This window comes from Ornithodoros turicata, chromosome 1 (assembly GCF_037126465.1).
Source record: "Ornithodoros turicata isolate Travis chromosome 1, ASM3712646v1, whole genome shotgun sequence".
NCBI classification, from domain to species: Eukaryota; Metazoa; Arthropoda; class Arachnida; order Ixodida; family Argasidae; genus Ornithodoros; species Ornithodoros turicata.
The window spans coordinates 68,327,317-68,343,268 of record NC_088201.1 but is presented as its reverse complement, the minus strand read 5'-3'; the positions used below and the strand labels follow the sequence as shown (position 1 = coordinate 68,343,268).

The window sequence follows — 15,952 nt, the reverse complement described above, 5'->3', positions numbered from 1 at the left end:
CTGCCAACGTGATGAAATAGAAAGGCAGTGTTTCAAGCATACCTGGTAGTCTACGAGGAGTTCGGGCCCCTTGAAATATCGGGAGGCGACCCGTACGTTGTACTCTTGCCCTGGGTGGTAGAACTCGGCCAGGCCCCAGTCAATGAGACGCAGCCGCCGGCACTCATGGTCAATCATGACATTGTGAGGCTTCACGTCCCGGTGCATGATTCCCATAGAGTGAGAGTAGTCCAACGCCTTCAGCAGTTCATACAGGTAGAAGCGGATGTCATAGTCCGTCAGCGTCTGGTACAGCTGCTTGAAGTCTGTGTTGTTCACGTGCTCGAAGATGAGGGCGGGGGTCCGAGACACTGGGTCCTTCACCACTGCCTGCAGGGTTACAATATTGGGACCTCCGCGCAGGTTTTCCAGGATCTTGATCTCGCGCTTTATCTTCTTCTTCTTTACCGGCTGCGTGGAACATGTCACCATCGTTGAGCTAGTGTCACAACTGCTCGCCACAGTAGCTAACCTTCGAAGCAGGCAAGAAATTTACCGTGTTACAGGGATAGTTTGTTCTCCGAGCATCAATTTGTAGATTTTTATTCGCGTTCCCATTATTTACCGAACAGCTGTTTCACATTTCCCATCACAGAGCGGAATAATTTATTATGCGCATTATCAATCACTGGAACCCTTTAAATTCCCACAGACATCTGTGTGTTTGCCCCCTCTCCATGGTTCCCACTGAATTTTGAAACAAAAATTTGAGGGTCTTTCAAGGACCTTTTACAGCTCAAATGTCATTCTGCCTGGGATGTAAAGTACAGTTTATGGCCAGGGCACCAACATTTCACAAAAATATTTATAAGCCATAGTGATCTGCTCACAAACGTGATTGACGACTCCTGAATGTTAAAGATCATAGGATAGAAAGGAAGGTTGGTGAATACAATGCAGAGCAACGTTCATTTCTCACACTTCTGGTTTCTCCTGCTGGTTCCTATTGCAATGAGTGCTAACACTTGTGGTTTTGACACTACAGCTCCGACTCCGGATAAGCGGAATTTGCACTAACAGCTCCACAATAGTAATTAAAAAAAAAAGATGCAAAATCAAGGGTATTCAAGGACTGTGGAAAACTCGAGTTTTCCAGGCCTTGAAAACAGCATTTTCAAATTTCAGGGTATTCAAGGATTTCAAGGACCAGTGGCAACCATGCTCACGTAGTCCCCTCAGAACGGCTCTTCACTGTACGACCCATTCTTTACATCACAGCGCAATGTGATCATTCCACACTGGCAATAAAGAAAAATGTATGAAAGCAACAAAAGTACTGACAACAGTTGCATTACCCAAATTAGAAGAGTACAATTTTAAGCACACCGTTAGATAACGCATTTGTAAAAATAAAAATAAAAAATCTGGTGCTGTGCCTAAAGACACCTTGCTGGCTAATTCTGTCGTCCCATGAGAGTGACAAACTCCCCACAAGGATCATCAGACTCCTACCTTGGCATCCCTTCCCAAAATAGTACCCCCAGTAGGAAATGCAGACAGACTGATGTCAGGAGACTAGCCTGCTGCTCTAAAAATGGCACCCAATACCACACCTCCATTCCTCCCACTGGGTGCCATCAAGACACAAACAAAGCAACCGGTGAATCACTGCATTCGGGCAGGAGTCGAATGAAAAGAGGTGCCCGGAGCACGACAACAGGCTGCTGCAGGTGAAGGACACAGAGCGTGCTCTGCATCTGGGCCTAGGTTTAATGAGCCACAAGTCTGCCCAAGTGCAATGTGAACACCAAAGCTATCAAAAAACACATACGGCGTACCTAGCGCGACATTTCTCGGGAAAGCTCCGTTCCACCCAATGCCGACCCATGAAGTTGACCGGGTATTGACCAAACACCCTTTTGACTTTACAAACCCGGCATATCTAGGGGTACAGAGGTACTACAGCCAGAACTATCGTCTGTACCACATGTATAATTGATACAGGGTGTTTTGCTAACACGTCACAAAATTTTATGAATAAGCATACTTGTCCCAAGATTATGGGGTCCATGGTATTTATCTTTGGTTAACTTTTGCTACCACTTTCAAGCACAGTAATCAATTTCCAGTCAAGAAAAATTGAATTTTCTGAATTGAACTCCCAAATTTGCCAAGTCAATGCAACACATTTTCGGCACAAACAGAAACAGCATGTCGGGTTTACCCCAGTCCATTACAAAACACACTTCCCACTACGAATCATGGTACAATGCACAACAAAAACATGAATGTTTTCACAACAATAAGATGTTGTGAGGGGTTAATGCAGGATACAAGGTGCGTAGCACCACAGCAGTGGCACTTAACGCCTACCATGTCGCATTGATACTACTGCAAGTGGCACGATGTGTGTGCTGCAACTAATACCCCTGTCACATGGGCAGTCTTCAATGAACATTAACAACTGCCACTGAAGATGCGTGTAGTGCCACCAAGCGTGTAATGTGTCGACCTCTCAAAGAGCATTGGATTCAATGCTGCCTGATAGGTTGACATGTTACATGCTTGGTGGTGCTATGCATATCTTCAATGGCCGTTGATCTTAATTAGCATTGAAGGCTGCCCATGTGATAGGGTTATCATACCCGTCACACGGACAGTCCCCAATAAGGATTGAAACCAATTGCCATTGAACATGCATGGAGCGCCACCAAGCATATAGCGCATCAACTTGTCAAAGAGCATTGGGTTCAATGCTCACTGACAGGTTGACATGATACACGCTTGGTGGTGCTACACGCACGTTTAGTGGCCGTTGATTTCAATTATAATTGAAGACTGCCTCTATCACAGGGGTACAAATTTTTGCATCTTTTCAAATAGCATGAATAGCAAAGGAGTTCACGAGGGGTACATGAATGCAGTTCATACTGCAATGTCATTGGCATTACCAGTTTCCAGGTATGCAAAATATTTACACAGGTCCGAGCTCTCGGTGCACTGTAGAGTAAAATACAGGGTACAGCTACTGATAAAATTTACCCAACATTGCTTCGTAATTGACTGTTTTACCATAGGGATTTGGAGGTTTTGGTTGTAACTCTGAATTGCGAAGTTGAATCACTTTGAAATTTACCACAATGAAACGTACAAATTAGAGCTCCATGTAGATACAGGAATTTTCCACCTGCATTGAGTAATTGGTGAGTATGGCATGCCGGCACGGGTAAGCTTTTATAGGTAGCTACCCTGTATATTAAGCTTACCATTCTACTGTGTGACATTTTGTAAACAGTGTCATGTTTTTACAAGCAGTAGGTACTCCAAATCAATCAAATCAATCTTACAATGTTGTGGACGAAAATGATTTGCTTCAAACTGCTTGCGAACTAAAGACTGCTACTCATACACGCTTGCAAAGTTTGAGATATAGAGTAGCCTGGAATTCAGACGTGTGTCACAAGCAGTACACTGCTCCACACCACATCACCAATTCCATTGTATGTTATTGGTGGACATTATTACCACTATCACAATGGTGAAATGTTGCAAAAGGTCACTTACTTTGAGAATCTTGACAACACATTTTTCGTTATTTGCAATATTGATGGCTTCGAAGACTTCACTGTACTTGCCACGGCCCAACTTACGAGCCAGTTGGTAGTCATCTTGAACACTGAATTGGAATAAGAATTTGCATACGTCATTGCTTTTGTCAACCTTCAGTGAGGTAAAGCTTCACTATGAGCCACATAATGTTCAAGTTCTATTACAGTAGGCCCTATGCTTTCGCGAGGGTTAGGGGCAAAGGACCCCCTGCAAAAGGACCCCCGAAAATTTGCGAATAATATCAAGCGGTAGACGCACCGTGCTTTGGACCTATATTTATCAGTCTCCTTGGTTCCAAGACACAAGAGATACTGGAAACACACCACTCTGGGGGGCCCCGGACACGCTATGGAATCGGAAAAATGGCAGCGGGCACTGCTGGTTAAATGCTTTTGATGTTTGTTATTGGCTCCCATGGCCTGCGAGGGGTTCGAATTTGTGAAAGGCAGACCACAGAAACTCAAGGACCGAATGTATTTAAATTATTGCCAATGCTCTGCCAAATGTCGGCTTCGATCACAGACAATCACCCACATCCACCGAGCGTCCGCTAAGAGACACGGCCGACACGAAGTGACAAAGAAAAATTAAGTAGCGACAGCAAAGGCCAACTGGTCCATCCCCAATAAACTCGTTCTGCACTTAACTGAGCATGCAATGAAGAGCAGACATACCCCCACTCTACGACGTGTGACTCATAGTCCCAGTAGTCCCGGGGGCGGTGGGAGTTGACGTCCGGGTATACGCGCGACCTGCTGGGCAGAGGCATGGGGGAAGCACCGCCCAGGAAGGCCCCACTGTGTCTTCTTCCGCTACTAACGCTCCTGCAGACTCCTCTGCCAATGCCAACGCCTCTTAGCTGCCTGCCCACAACACCACAACACAACAGCCAAACCTAAGCCCAAATGAACAAAATTGCAAGAAAACACGTTAAAAGTTCATTCAGAGCATTTTACGCTGATGTGCCCTTTGGGCTCCATGTAGCATCATGGCAATTTATTCATTTATTCCTATCTATTAACGACGCTGAACCAGAGCCGTTCTGAAGGGGGTGCAAGAGGGGCAGTAATCTCGAGCAGGGGTCACAGAGAGCCTAAACAAGTTTTCACTGTAGCATTTAGGATATTACTAGTTTGCATTTTGTCTTAGTTAGAATTCTCCTTAGAGCTTTGCAGTGTAGAACATTTCTGCAACAGAATTGCCTTGTCATGTCTACAATACATATGCTAAAAAAAATTGTTCTGGATATATATTGTGCCATCTTTAAGCAGTGCTTCCAAAGGGTCTAGAGGGGAGGTTTCACACTCATCCCGCCCCAGACAGAAATTGTCCTCAGGACAGCTCTGCATTGAACCACTCTCACGGGCGTCCCACGCACAAAACTATAGTCAGTGACAACATGAGTCATACACTTGACCCCGCCCCACACAAGAATCGCTCCGCGCGCGCGAATGTAGTGCGGCGCAGCGAAGTGAGGACTGGGGGGAGAAAGAGAGAGCCGGCACTACATTGCGAAGCGGGGGCGTCGTGCAAAGGCTGGTAGCCAATCGGAGGAGCCTTCCATGGATGAGTGGGTGGTCCCAATTGTAGGACTTAAGTTGTCACTGACTATAGTTGTGTAACTGTCTCCAGAAATGCAAGATGCGAAGGCACACGGGAGCCCAGATTGGCTGCAAACTCCAACGACATGAACAGCATGTCGTTGTGAACAAAATACCAAACACCAGAGCTGAATGTGCACGTTTTGTCCAGGGCGAGCACAAAGGAGAAACTCTTGCAACATAATTGACGGAAGTGCGGTCAAATATTAAATACCCCATTCAAAGTCCTCGTTCCCTAAGTTATTGTGGTCATCATGAGCCAAGGCCCATTCCCATTTGCTGAAATCAAACTTATTGTGTATGAACAATAATTTCCCTTAACAACAACAACAACACGTAAAGTTTACTCTCCTCTTATACGTCTACAGGTCCAACTTGTTTGAGCGGTGCCAGTGGAAAAAACAGAATACTGGCTCAAATAAAGAAGAAATAATTTATATAATGAGAGACATAAAAAAAGCCAAAATTAAGTACACAATTTTAACGATAGTAGTTTTCACCCAAAATGCCCAAAACAGTCTGAGGAGAAACGAGACAATGGCGGAAATCTTCTGATAAAGTTTGCAACACAGAGCTGTCTTACTTCTTTTACTATGAGACAGTTAAATGTCGCCCGCGCATTCTATGTCCACAAGACTTACTTTTAAGATTCCATTTAAACAACTCGAGGGCTGTTTTGGTTCAGAGCTATGTTGGTTGCAAGTGAGGACTGGGGGGCGAGAGAGAGCCGGCACTACATTGCGAAGCGGGGGCGTCGTGCAAAGGCTGGTAGCCAATCGGAGGAGCCTTCCATGGATGAGTGGGTGGTCCCAATTGTAGGACTTAAGTTGTCACTGACTATAGTTGTGTAACTGTCTCCAGAAAGGACCACATTAAATAGTGGTTAGAACATGGTAACATTACAGGGAGGAAGGAAGGCAGGTAGTGCAGGGATACTGCATGTCACATGCATATTGCGGGGGCATTGTAGAGTCCTACAGGGCATGACATGTTCGGAGCCAAAGAGTGACAATGTTGATCCCGGCTGTAAGAGCATGCTTCAATGTTGTGTAAATAATTGCCCGTTACACGTACTTCTACACACCAGTAAAAAAATTGGCCGGATTTTTGGACATTGTGCATTTGTGTAAATGCATCTAAAAGGAGTAGCTGTATTGGGTCATCACTGGTGGTTTTTAACTAAAGCCTTTTAGTTTTGCGTGAAATCGTTTATATATATGCACAGCGTGTTTGCTGTAATGTGTCCAGAAATTATATTTAAAGCGAGCGATAAAAGAAAAGCAAGTGGTACTTTTCTGCTACTTGAGCAAGAAACAGGTACTGGTTCACAAGTAGCACATGTTTTTTAGTCAAGTAGCTGAAAAGTAGCGCCCGTTTCTCTTTTATCGCTCACTTTAAATAAAATTTCTGGACACAGAGCAAACACCCTGTATGTATGTGTATATATATATATATATTTACACACACACACACATACAGAGGGTGTATTTTTATTCAATACATAGATTTTATTAAAAATTAGCAGAGCAAAATAGATGCCGTTTGAGTTATACGGCCAGGCTCACAACCCCTTGAAGGAAGTATGCAACTACAAGATGACTAATTACCTAAAATTCATTCATTAACTCTTTAATTAGGGAATTTCGTGCAAAAGCAGGAGATCAGAATGAGAGACGATCCAGTTGAAAGCCATTCCACATTTTTTAAACCCTGAAACATGCACGTGCATATATATATGATATCCACCCCCGAATTTTGATATGCAAATGAGCCGAAACCGTTGCGACCTGGAACGCAGGGGGTACAGCCCTCATTTCACGTCAGAGGGCCACGTGATTTGGAGCAATGGAGATGATCGGAGTAGGTGGCAACCTGTGGGCCAGATAAACCGCTTTCCCGCCCAGATAAGCCTCCGTCGGCTAAGGTGATGCGCTTCTCAGGCGCACTTTTTCAGTTTCCATTCATTTTCATATCACAATTTGGGGAAGATATCTTAACGCAAGTACATGTTTCAGGATTTTTTAAACGTGGAATGGCTTTCAACTAGGATGGTCTCTCATTCTGATCTCCCGCTTTTGCCCGAAATCCCCTAATTAAAGAGTTAATTAATGAATTTTAGGTAATTAGTCATCTTGTAGTTGCATACTTTCTTCAAGGGGATGTCAGCCTGGCCGTAGAACTCAACTGCAAAAACGGCATCTATTTTGCTCTGCTAGTTTTTCAATAAAAATTCTGTAATGGATAAAATAAACAGCTGTATAGTTCCTGTGGTGTTTTACACAATTTCAGCACACTGCCAACACAGTCAGGCGAAAATTAGGCATCATAACACAAGTCAAACTGTTATGAATATGTCAATTAAATAAAGTAAAAAATACTCAGATACACACATTCTAACACACACTGTTCAGTATATGGCTGGATTTCAATTAAAAACTAGCTATACTTCTAATGGTGTGCCTTTCCTGTATTACAGGGAAAATATTCTCTAACATCTAAAACTCTCTGTTGTGTACACACATAACAGTCACGATACTCATATAGTCAGGACAGTCAATTTGCATCCCCAAGCACGAAAGAAGTCCGACAGAGCAAATCCGACAGAGATAGGAAATCAAATGGCATTCTCATACCAAGTGCCACAAGCTATATACTTACTTCAGATGTTCAATATATCCTCTAATTTGACTAATTAATGGTACTCAAGATAAAAATCTAAGGCTACCAAATAAAAAACATGCATTATGTTGGGAAAAGTAACTAAGAACACACCAGCACTTTGTCCAATGCATCTAATTCTACAGAGACGTCTGCATCTGCCACGCAAGACACCACTCGTCTGTGAACACATCTCAGACTTTGGTTCTAGCAACCTCAACAAACCATCTAACAGAAGCCCTTAAACCAGTCATTAATGGGTCCCCCACTCAAAGTGCGAGGACAAGAAACAACAACTCCGGAGCAGGTTAAGTATGTCTGTAATGGCATACTCATTACTCAGTGTCTGCCAATTTATACAAAGATTTCTGGGCACAGCTCCAATTCTGTCAGACAGAAGAAGAAAACTCATTCTGCTCTCCCTCTCCCTTGCATCCGATTATGGCCTTGTCTTACACAGGCACTGATGAGAAATATTATGCTGTCACAGGCACTACACTACGGCCTTATGACCAGTTGTAATCATTTGACACAGAGGAAACGTCCAAACTTTTTTTGTTTTTGTTTTTTGTATCTGTCCTTTTGGGCTCCCCGAGTCTCCCAAGTTCAAAATGAGCGCATGAACAAACATTTCATAGCACAGAAAATTAAAACAGGTCCAGCACAAAAAGTACACTACAGAAATACTATCCAAACATACTAAGGCAATTTACCAGTGGCAACTTTTATACGCAAAACAGCTGGTGAGCTACAGACATCATTCAAAAAGGAACATGTTTCGCAGCTGCAAGCCACAATAACACACATCCTTTCACCGTCGATTCGTAAATATTGTTAGAATTTTAGAATGGAACCTGAATTTTAGGCAACAAAACAAAAACGATCATGCCAGAGAATCTACATTAATTACGAGGGTGGATCAAAAAAGCATCCCGGCTTAATTTATATTCCCAAACATGTAGAAGACCTACAGATTTGCACTGGGCTAAGTATATGGCTTCAGAAGAGAACTATGTAAATGGTGCCTAAGTTTCAAATCGTTTCGTATTCTACTTTTCCAAATATAAATCCAATCTGCATACTTATTGGTTAGCCAATGCCTAATTGCCACGTTAAAGTCAAATAAATCCCAATAATTAGTCTTAATGAATCCCAATAAATCAGTCACATCCCCAATCAGTCACATCTGCCTCAATAATTTCAATCTTTGCAAATCGTTCAAATGGGATAAATACTAGAGTTGACCAGTATAGCACAGGTTAGGAAAAGTGGTATAGCAGCACTAAGCACAAAATATTGCCTTCTGCATTGATTTTCGGAAAAAAATCCACACAGGTAATTTACTCGCAAGTGCACTTTGTACTTGTCCAAAGAAGCCCAAAAATGCAGTACATCAGCCACGATGTTAACAAGTAAAAGACATAGGACTTCTTGGCCAAACAAGGCAGGTGCAAAGAGAACAGGTTCACAGAAAGTGAACACCTTGGTGCTCATACTTCAAAATGAACACTAGAAGACGAAATTACAGAATGCTGTAGAAAAACGACCCAAAACTACAAAAAAGCCACAAAATAGACATTATAATAGATTTGATCGAAGGGAAGCAAATGAGGCATGCTCCATCAAGATCAGGTTGTATGCCTTCCAAATCCCCAGATATGTATATATTTCTTCGTTTCCATGGGCGGGGACTCGTACCCTTCTCCGAATAGCTAACTTCTTATGGTTGCAACAGGGTAGGTCATGCATACCGTATTATTTTGTGAGAAGCAAAAAAAAAAAAAAAAAAATAGGACCCTTAAGTCAAGCTCTCAAATTTGGGACCAAAATAGTCTTGAAGACCCTATAAAGTAGCGGCAGTTCAAAGTTGGGTACCCCCACTGTATATTAATATGCAAAGTAGCTTCTCTAATGAGATCTTAAAGGTCGTGACAGTTAACCCAGAGCTGATATGAGTAGTCTGCTTCCTGCATCGACATGAACCTGCCATCCCACAGTTTTACAGCAAAAGGTCTGATGGTTGCATAGAAAACCAGGACCATACCATACCAAAACTAAAGCTTCTACATCACAGTGCGCAGCAGATAGCCCCCAAGAAAAACGGCCTTTTCTCTGAACCAGTAGGAATGAGTGTGCATTTCAAGGGACAGATTAGTGTCCTATTTATCGACCTTAACAAAGCATTTGATAAAGTTCCCCACTAACGCCCTGGATTGATAAGACATAATTTGCATCTAGCCTCGCAAGAAACATATACTCTCGCTTATACAATGCTAGTCAGTCCACCACCATAATTTGAAACCTGTCACAAAATACTCTAAGCAATCCAAAGCAGTCCAAAACAGAGCAACACAATTCATTACCCAGAACTACAGCACACTCTCGAGCATAGCAGCCTTGAAAGAACCCTCTCTCCCACATACATTAGACGGAAGGTTCCAATGGGTGTGCATTTCTTCGTAAGCTTCACAACAGATATCCTCATCCTCATCCTGTGCACTGCACACCTACCCCCAGAATAAATCGGCTGTGATTGCAGTGAAGTGCTCTCTAATCTCAGCTGTATCGCTGTTGTGCGACACGGCGCCGTATGGAGAGCACCTTCTCAACAGCTCTTTGCACTGCCACCATTTTGATTGCTTTGATTATGGTCTTCGTACATTCCGCATTATAACTCTGCACGGCAATGCTAAGCCACCTTGAAATTTACCAGGACTGAATCGTTTTCAGAGCTTTAGATGTGCGAAACACTATGATCTGCTTGCGCAGAGTACTGTAAAACCCTTTAATTTCGCTGCCTCGATTTTTCGTTAATGGGGCTCATCTTTGTGGCCACCAAATTCTGCGAATTCTGGATGCTAAAAGCTGTGGCTTGATTGGCTTACTTCATCACAAGTGCGAGATTGCCACTAGCACATTCGATAAGGAACGCACTGCGCCACACTTGTGCTGTAAAGCAGTTCGAATGCGTACCAGCAACCTGTACAACCAACTACGAAGATACAGTTTGTGATTCCAGCATAGTGTTCAAAGTGTAAAATCATCCTGGAAAATTTTGCGTGCTCTTAAAATTCACGATAATTAACTGCTCGCCAACGATAAGGGTTCTACAGCAACTGCCGAACTCGGCATGATAATACTGGTCCACTTTTATGGGTCGTTACCAGGGTTGTTAAGCAACTTAGTAAAAGTATCTGAGTACGTGTACTTAGATACTTTTTGTGTATCTTGAGGAAATATTAGATGCATTTTCAAACACGTACTTCTAACTGTAACTTAATTACTTTTTTCGGTAACTTGTACCTGCCTTTTTTAGTATTTTTTGAGCAAAAACGACGAAACACCGTCGCCGAGCAGGAGGTGGCGTGAAGGGCGCGCCGACACTAGGGATCCTCCATGCACGTGAGAAGCTGCAGCAACCCGTCAAGGTTCCCTAACCGACACCGGGCATGAGCTCCACTCCTCCTCGCCCTTTCCGCACATGCTCACGCCCTCGCACGTGACATTGCTTGTTCCTCACCACTCCCTTGGCAGCCTTGGCGGTAGTGAAGAGAATGGCAGAGTTTGAAGGCGTCGACACCACCTCGGGCGCGGACACCGTCTGTGAGGCTCTAACTACGAGCAGCCCAAGCAAAGTTGGCTCCGTTCTGTCAGAAGTACCGTGGCCACAATATGGAGAGCACTTTAAATTCATCGGAACGAAGGAGAACGGGAACCTTGAGCTGAAATGTCTCCGCTGTGAGCCGAAGACGAAGTTTCTAAGCATCTCACCTGTCCCTGTCTCAGTTACCCCCAGTTTAGGCGTTCCTTTCAATGTTTTGCCTGCAATTCCGTACGATTACCCAAGAAGGAATGTCTCTGTGGCTCTAGAGTGACACCTATTACGAGTCAAAGGCGAGAAATATGGTCTGCGTACTGAATTGCAAAAAGTAACTCCACCCGTACACAGATACTTTTCCAAGGTATTTGTAACTTATCTCAGTATTTCTTCCTGTCAGTAACTCTAACTGTAACTTAAATACTTGTGAAGCTGAGTATCTGTAACTTAGTTACTTTTGAAAAGTAACTTTAACAACCCTGGTCGTTTGGAGTTTTCTGGCGCAAGGATATACCCTGGTCGTTACCAATAGAGGCAGCAATGTCATGTAGTTGTTTCTATGCTAACAAGGACTTGCGTGATAGCTGAAGTTGTCTGTCCAGAAATTAATTAATTGCACATTGGGTGTTTGTGTAAATGAAACAATCCCAGTTTCAAGGTACACACTCAGAAACGAGACACTCCAGATAAGCAGTGCTTGCTTCTGCCATCGGACTGACGCAATGTCCAGAACATTACTGTGGCACCTGGTGTGAGAGCAATATAAAACTTTTACTTTCGTACACTTCTGGTGCTGATTATGCAGGTTACAAGGTTTATCAACTCAAAAGCGGATAGACTCGTACCAAAAAAAAAAAGAAGAAATGGAAAAAACAGTGGAACAGGTGTAGGTGTAGGAAAAAGGTGTAGGGACCGTGCGTTGGAGTTCTGAAGTGACGAAAGCAGCCTCCGTGGCTGAAAGAGGTGTCAGGCAGTCGCATAGCTTTGACAGGCAAACGCTGATGAATGTGTCGCATTGTGTGGCATTTTCATTGGAAGAAATGTCCACATTTTGTTTCTTTTCTGGACCTGTTTTTACCTCAATGGCACGGACAAAGTTTGGCAGAGAAGACAAAGCCAAAAATGCATTGTATGGGACATGTTTGAAATCTCAAATATCAAAGTGGCAGCCGCCAGGCAGTGAGACCACATTTCAGTGCAATATTTTAAAAGCTATGACAAGGGACAAAAAACACAAAGTACTAAAAAGTTGTGTGTAGCACTGTGTGTTGGTATCCTGTTCATCCCTTGTAGTAGTTGTTTTTAACAGTCACGGGTAATTACCGACATGGGTGTTACAGAAACAGTTATTCTGCAAAAAATAGTAACTGAGTCACAGTTACTCTTTTTGAAATGACAGCTACAATTACCGCATTACAGTGAGTTACTTTACAGTTAATTTTTAAAAAGCCGAATAAATGTAACTAAAATTTTTTGTTCTAGCACTTGTACTGTCTAAGCACAGTTGTAACGTGCAATAAACAGAGAATTTCTTATGGTCCACAGTAAGGCCATGGGAGTTAGAGTCTAAGGCCATCCTGGCTGTGTATGAGATGACAAAATATGCGGAATTCCTGTTTGAGAGAAACGGCAGGGCATTTGACTAGTTACTACAAAAAGTAACTACCTACAGTTACAAGTTACTTGTAGTTTAGTTACTATCCAAGACTGGTTTTTGAAAGACTGACCTGAAAGGTTTTATAGGCCTGGATTCTTAGGCCTAGGAAGCTTGTATCTTAACAGTGAAACATGTAAAGAAGGTAGATTGTTGCAGATACCGTAATGATTTCAAATACACAGAATCGCAGAGTGTGATAATCTATTTGCACAGCGCGTTGATAAACATCCACTTATAGAGATGATAGGTCCGAATGACTTCTAAACCAACCAACCTGAATCAGTCCTCAGAACTTTGTGGGCAATTGGAAAATGGACGTGTCTTCTGTGGATATTACGCTAATTGTCTAGGCCTTTTATTTTGTCATATGCGCAGAGGTTATTTCCCGCGAACTTCTGGAACACGCCACCAACTCATCAAGCGATCTGACATCAGGGGAGGAAAAATGCAAATGACCGATTTGAGTTCATGGGTTGAGAGCAGAGCCTTCCAGTAAAGCCACCGCTGAATCATAAACTGTGTAATACGCTATTTCAAATTCATTCGAATCAACCGCCACGTCACAAACAATATCGGTTTTCACCTGCAAGACTCACTTTGCATTGATTGCAATGTCAGCACCATCTTGAAACATGTGTTGTTCTACCACACACTTAACAGCTTCCCACTTTTGAATTGGAAAAAGGTTGAAATAAGAATTTCTTCTTGTTACTGTTAAAAGGCCTCGTAAAATGTGAGACATTCCACAATGAAATCACTACGAAACAGCTATCAAAAAGCCTCCCAACGGCCTCCCGCTTGCCACACTGTCACTAGAGTAATCTGTGCACCACCAGTAGAAACACACGGCCCCTGCAGCTTATTTCACATTTTGCTGAAATGCGATAGCTCACGGTGCCGAGTGCCACTAACCCTCAAACTTGAGTAAATGAGGGGGCAGGACTGTTGGTGTAGCCACCCATCAGCTCCTTTGAACATGTTCGGACTGCTTCGGTTACATGTTACTTTGGAAAGCAGCAAAACCAGAAAAAAAAAGTATACAAAACACTCCATATGATATGTGCAGTGCATGTCAAGTTGTGTGCCCATGCCTGTTTGTGAGATGCTCTCAAACACACATGGCATTAGCACAACAAGTATGTGTAAAATGGCATAAAATGTGCACAAGAAATTACAAGTCAATATGCCTGCAGCAGTGATTCCACGGCTTTCCTGAGGAACATGCAGCTGAAGTAGGCGATACACTGCAGGACACTTAAGCGCAACACAAGCATTCCGCCTCTGCACTGAACAGGATGGTTGTGTTCCTTTGTCTCAACAGATTCAGCACTCAACATAGATTTCCCTTCTCCCAAACTGTGTGCGTGTGTGTGTATTTAGAATGTTCAATAATATTGGCAATAAAACGGAGGACAAAGGGTAACACGTACCAAGCTTGCAAATGTGTTAGTTGGAATTCGGCTGAAAATGCACCTGGAAAGCAAAAATGAAAGGAAATCAACATCAGGGGATAATAGATATGCAATTACATGACAGGAGAAAGCACGGGAGGTAACCACAAAGCAACATGCACGAGTGAAAGTAATGTCGGAAGTGCGGGGCTTGTTAGCGATGCATGTATCATGCCTTCCGGTACACTTGCAAAGCGATGGACACATATAGATTACCTCAAAAGAATAATCGAACTTGTTTGCCCAGGGAGACGTCACCCATTAAGCCCAGCGCATCTGAAAGGCATAGCACGTGGTCGCCGTGTGCTACACCCAAAAGGAATTCACAACTATCTGCTCAGATGAGTGATCAGTCCAAAGGTGCAGCCGTACCTAAAAAAATCTCGTCTTACCAAGCCACAAAGACGCAAAGAAATATGCCCAAATGTAGGCACTCCCACGAAAGAGGCACTCGCCAAATGAACGTTAGCCAAAAATGTGCGACACAACGCGTCCAAGTCGACGAGGCGGCAGCCAAATGGTACGAAAAATGACAAGTAAAATGCTTTAAATCAGCGCCGATGATACACGGCGAAGAGTGTATGTAATTATCCAGCATAGTTCACCTTGGCATAAAGCGTCACATTTAAAAATGATACCGGTACATGGGGTTTCAGGCTCTAACCACGTTGAATGAATCAACGTTCACTACAAAGGAGGCCTAAGAAGTGATCAAAAACTACATGGTAACTTACGGGATTTAGGGCTAGCACGTTGCCTGTACAAGTCTCGTCAGCGCCAGTTTGGTCTTGTAAGGCGAAAAAGGTTAATTTAGTGCATACAAACACACCCACAGAGACGGCCAGGGGCAAAACTGCACGAAACATTCGGCGCGTGCCGGTTACTAAGCATAAAAACGGTACGATCAGCGGCAAAAGGGTTCACTGAAGACACCGGTATGCATAGTTATCGGTGCTGCGGCTGATTTGGTTCTCGCGCGATCTGTTCTACGGGATCAAACAGGCTACGATCGGGGGTTAAGTAAGTAGATATGCTAAAGAAGTGTTCACTGATACCTACAAATAATTCACCAAGGTCACGATTGGTTACAAGAACTGTATATAGCCCGTCGAAGAATAGGGTTAAACCCAGTACAACATTACAAAATGGCGCCCGGCCCGCCGAGAGCGAAGACGAGGCCAGAGAACACGCAACAATTTATGAAAGCGCCCTCTGGACCGGTTGTAAAAGGCGTAGTTCTTGTGGCAGACGCTAGGTTATCGCGACCTGCAAACCACCGGGCGCTGCCACCGGGTCACCAGGCAACGGAAATTTCGTTTACAAATGATTTACAACGATTTACAATCGTTTACAAATTCTCCGATGCGAAAACCTGTCTTTCATTCTTTCTTTCTTTCTT

General features: G+C 43.3%; 1 protein-coding gene across 13 annotated transcripts in view; it reads right to left on the bottom strand.

Annotated features, from left to right (window-relative positions):
• LOC135378362 (casein kinase II subunit alpha-like) overlaps positions 1 to 15,741 on the bottom strand; it is a 47,916-nt gene extending 32,175 nt beyond the window's left edge. Inside the window, exons 1-7 of one of the 13 annotated variants that reach the window (XM_064611383.1) lie at positions 15,613 to 15,738; positions 15,288 to 15,340; positions 14,770 to 14,925; positions 14,533 to 14,575; positions 4,236 to 4,483; positions 3,544 to 3,655; positions 43 to 450 (exon numbers count right to left, since the gene is read on the bottom strand). In XM_064611383.1, the coding sequence (XP_064467453.1) occupies positions 43 to 450; positions 3,544 to 3,655; positions 4,236 to 4,357 (642 nt within the window). In that variant the 5' untranslated portion in view covers positions 4,358 to 4,483; positions 14,533 to 14,575; positions 14,770 to 14,925; positions 15,288 to 15,340; positions 15,613 to 15,738. Of the gene's footprint in view, positions 1 to 42; positions 451 to 3,543; positions 3,656 to 4,235; positions 4,484 to 12,111; positions 12,171 to 14,014; positions 14,116 to 14,532; positions 14,576 to 14,769; positions 14,926 to 15,287 lie in introns of those variants that run through there. The other 12 variants (XM_064611388.1, XM_064611381.1, XM_064611382.1 and 9 more) reach the window with 12 other exon arrangements.
• Between the last annotated feature and the right edge of the window lie 211 nt (positions 15,742 to 15,952).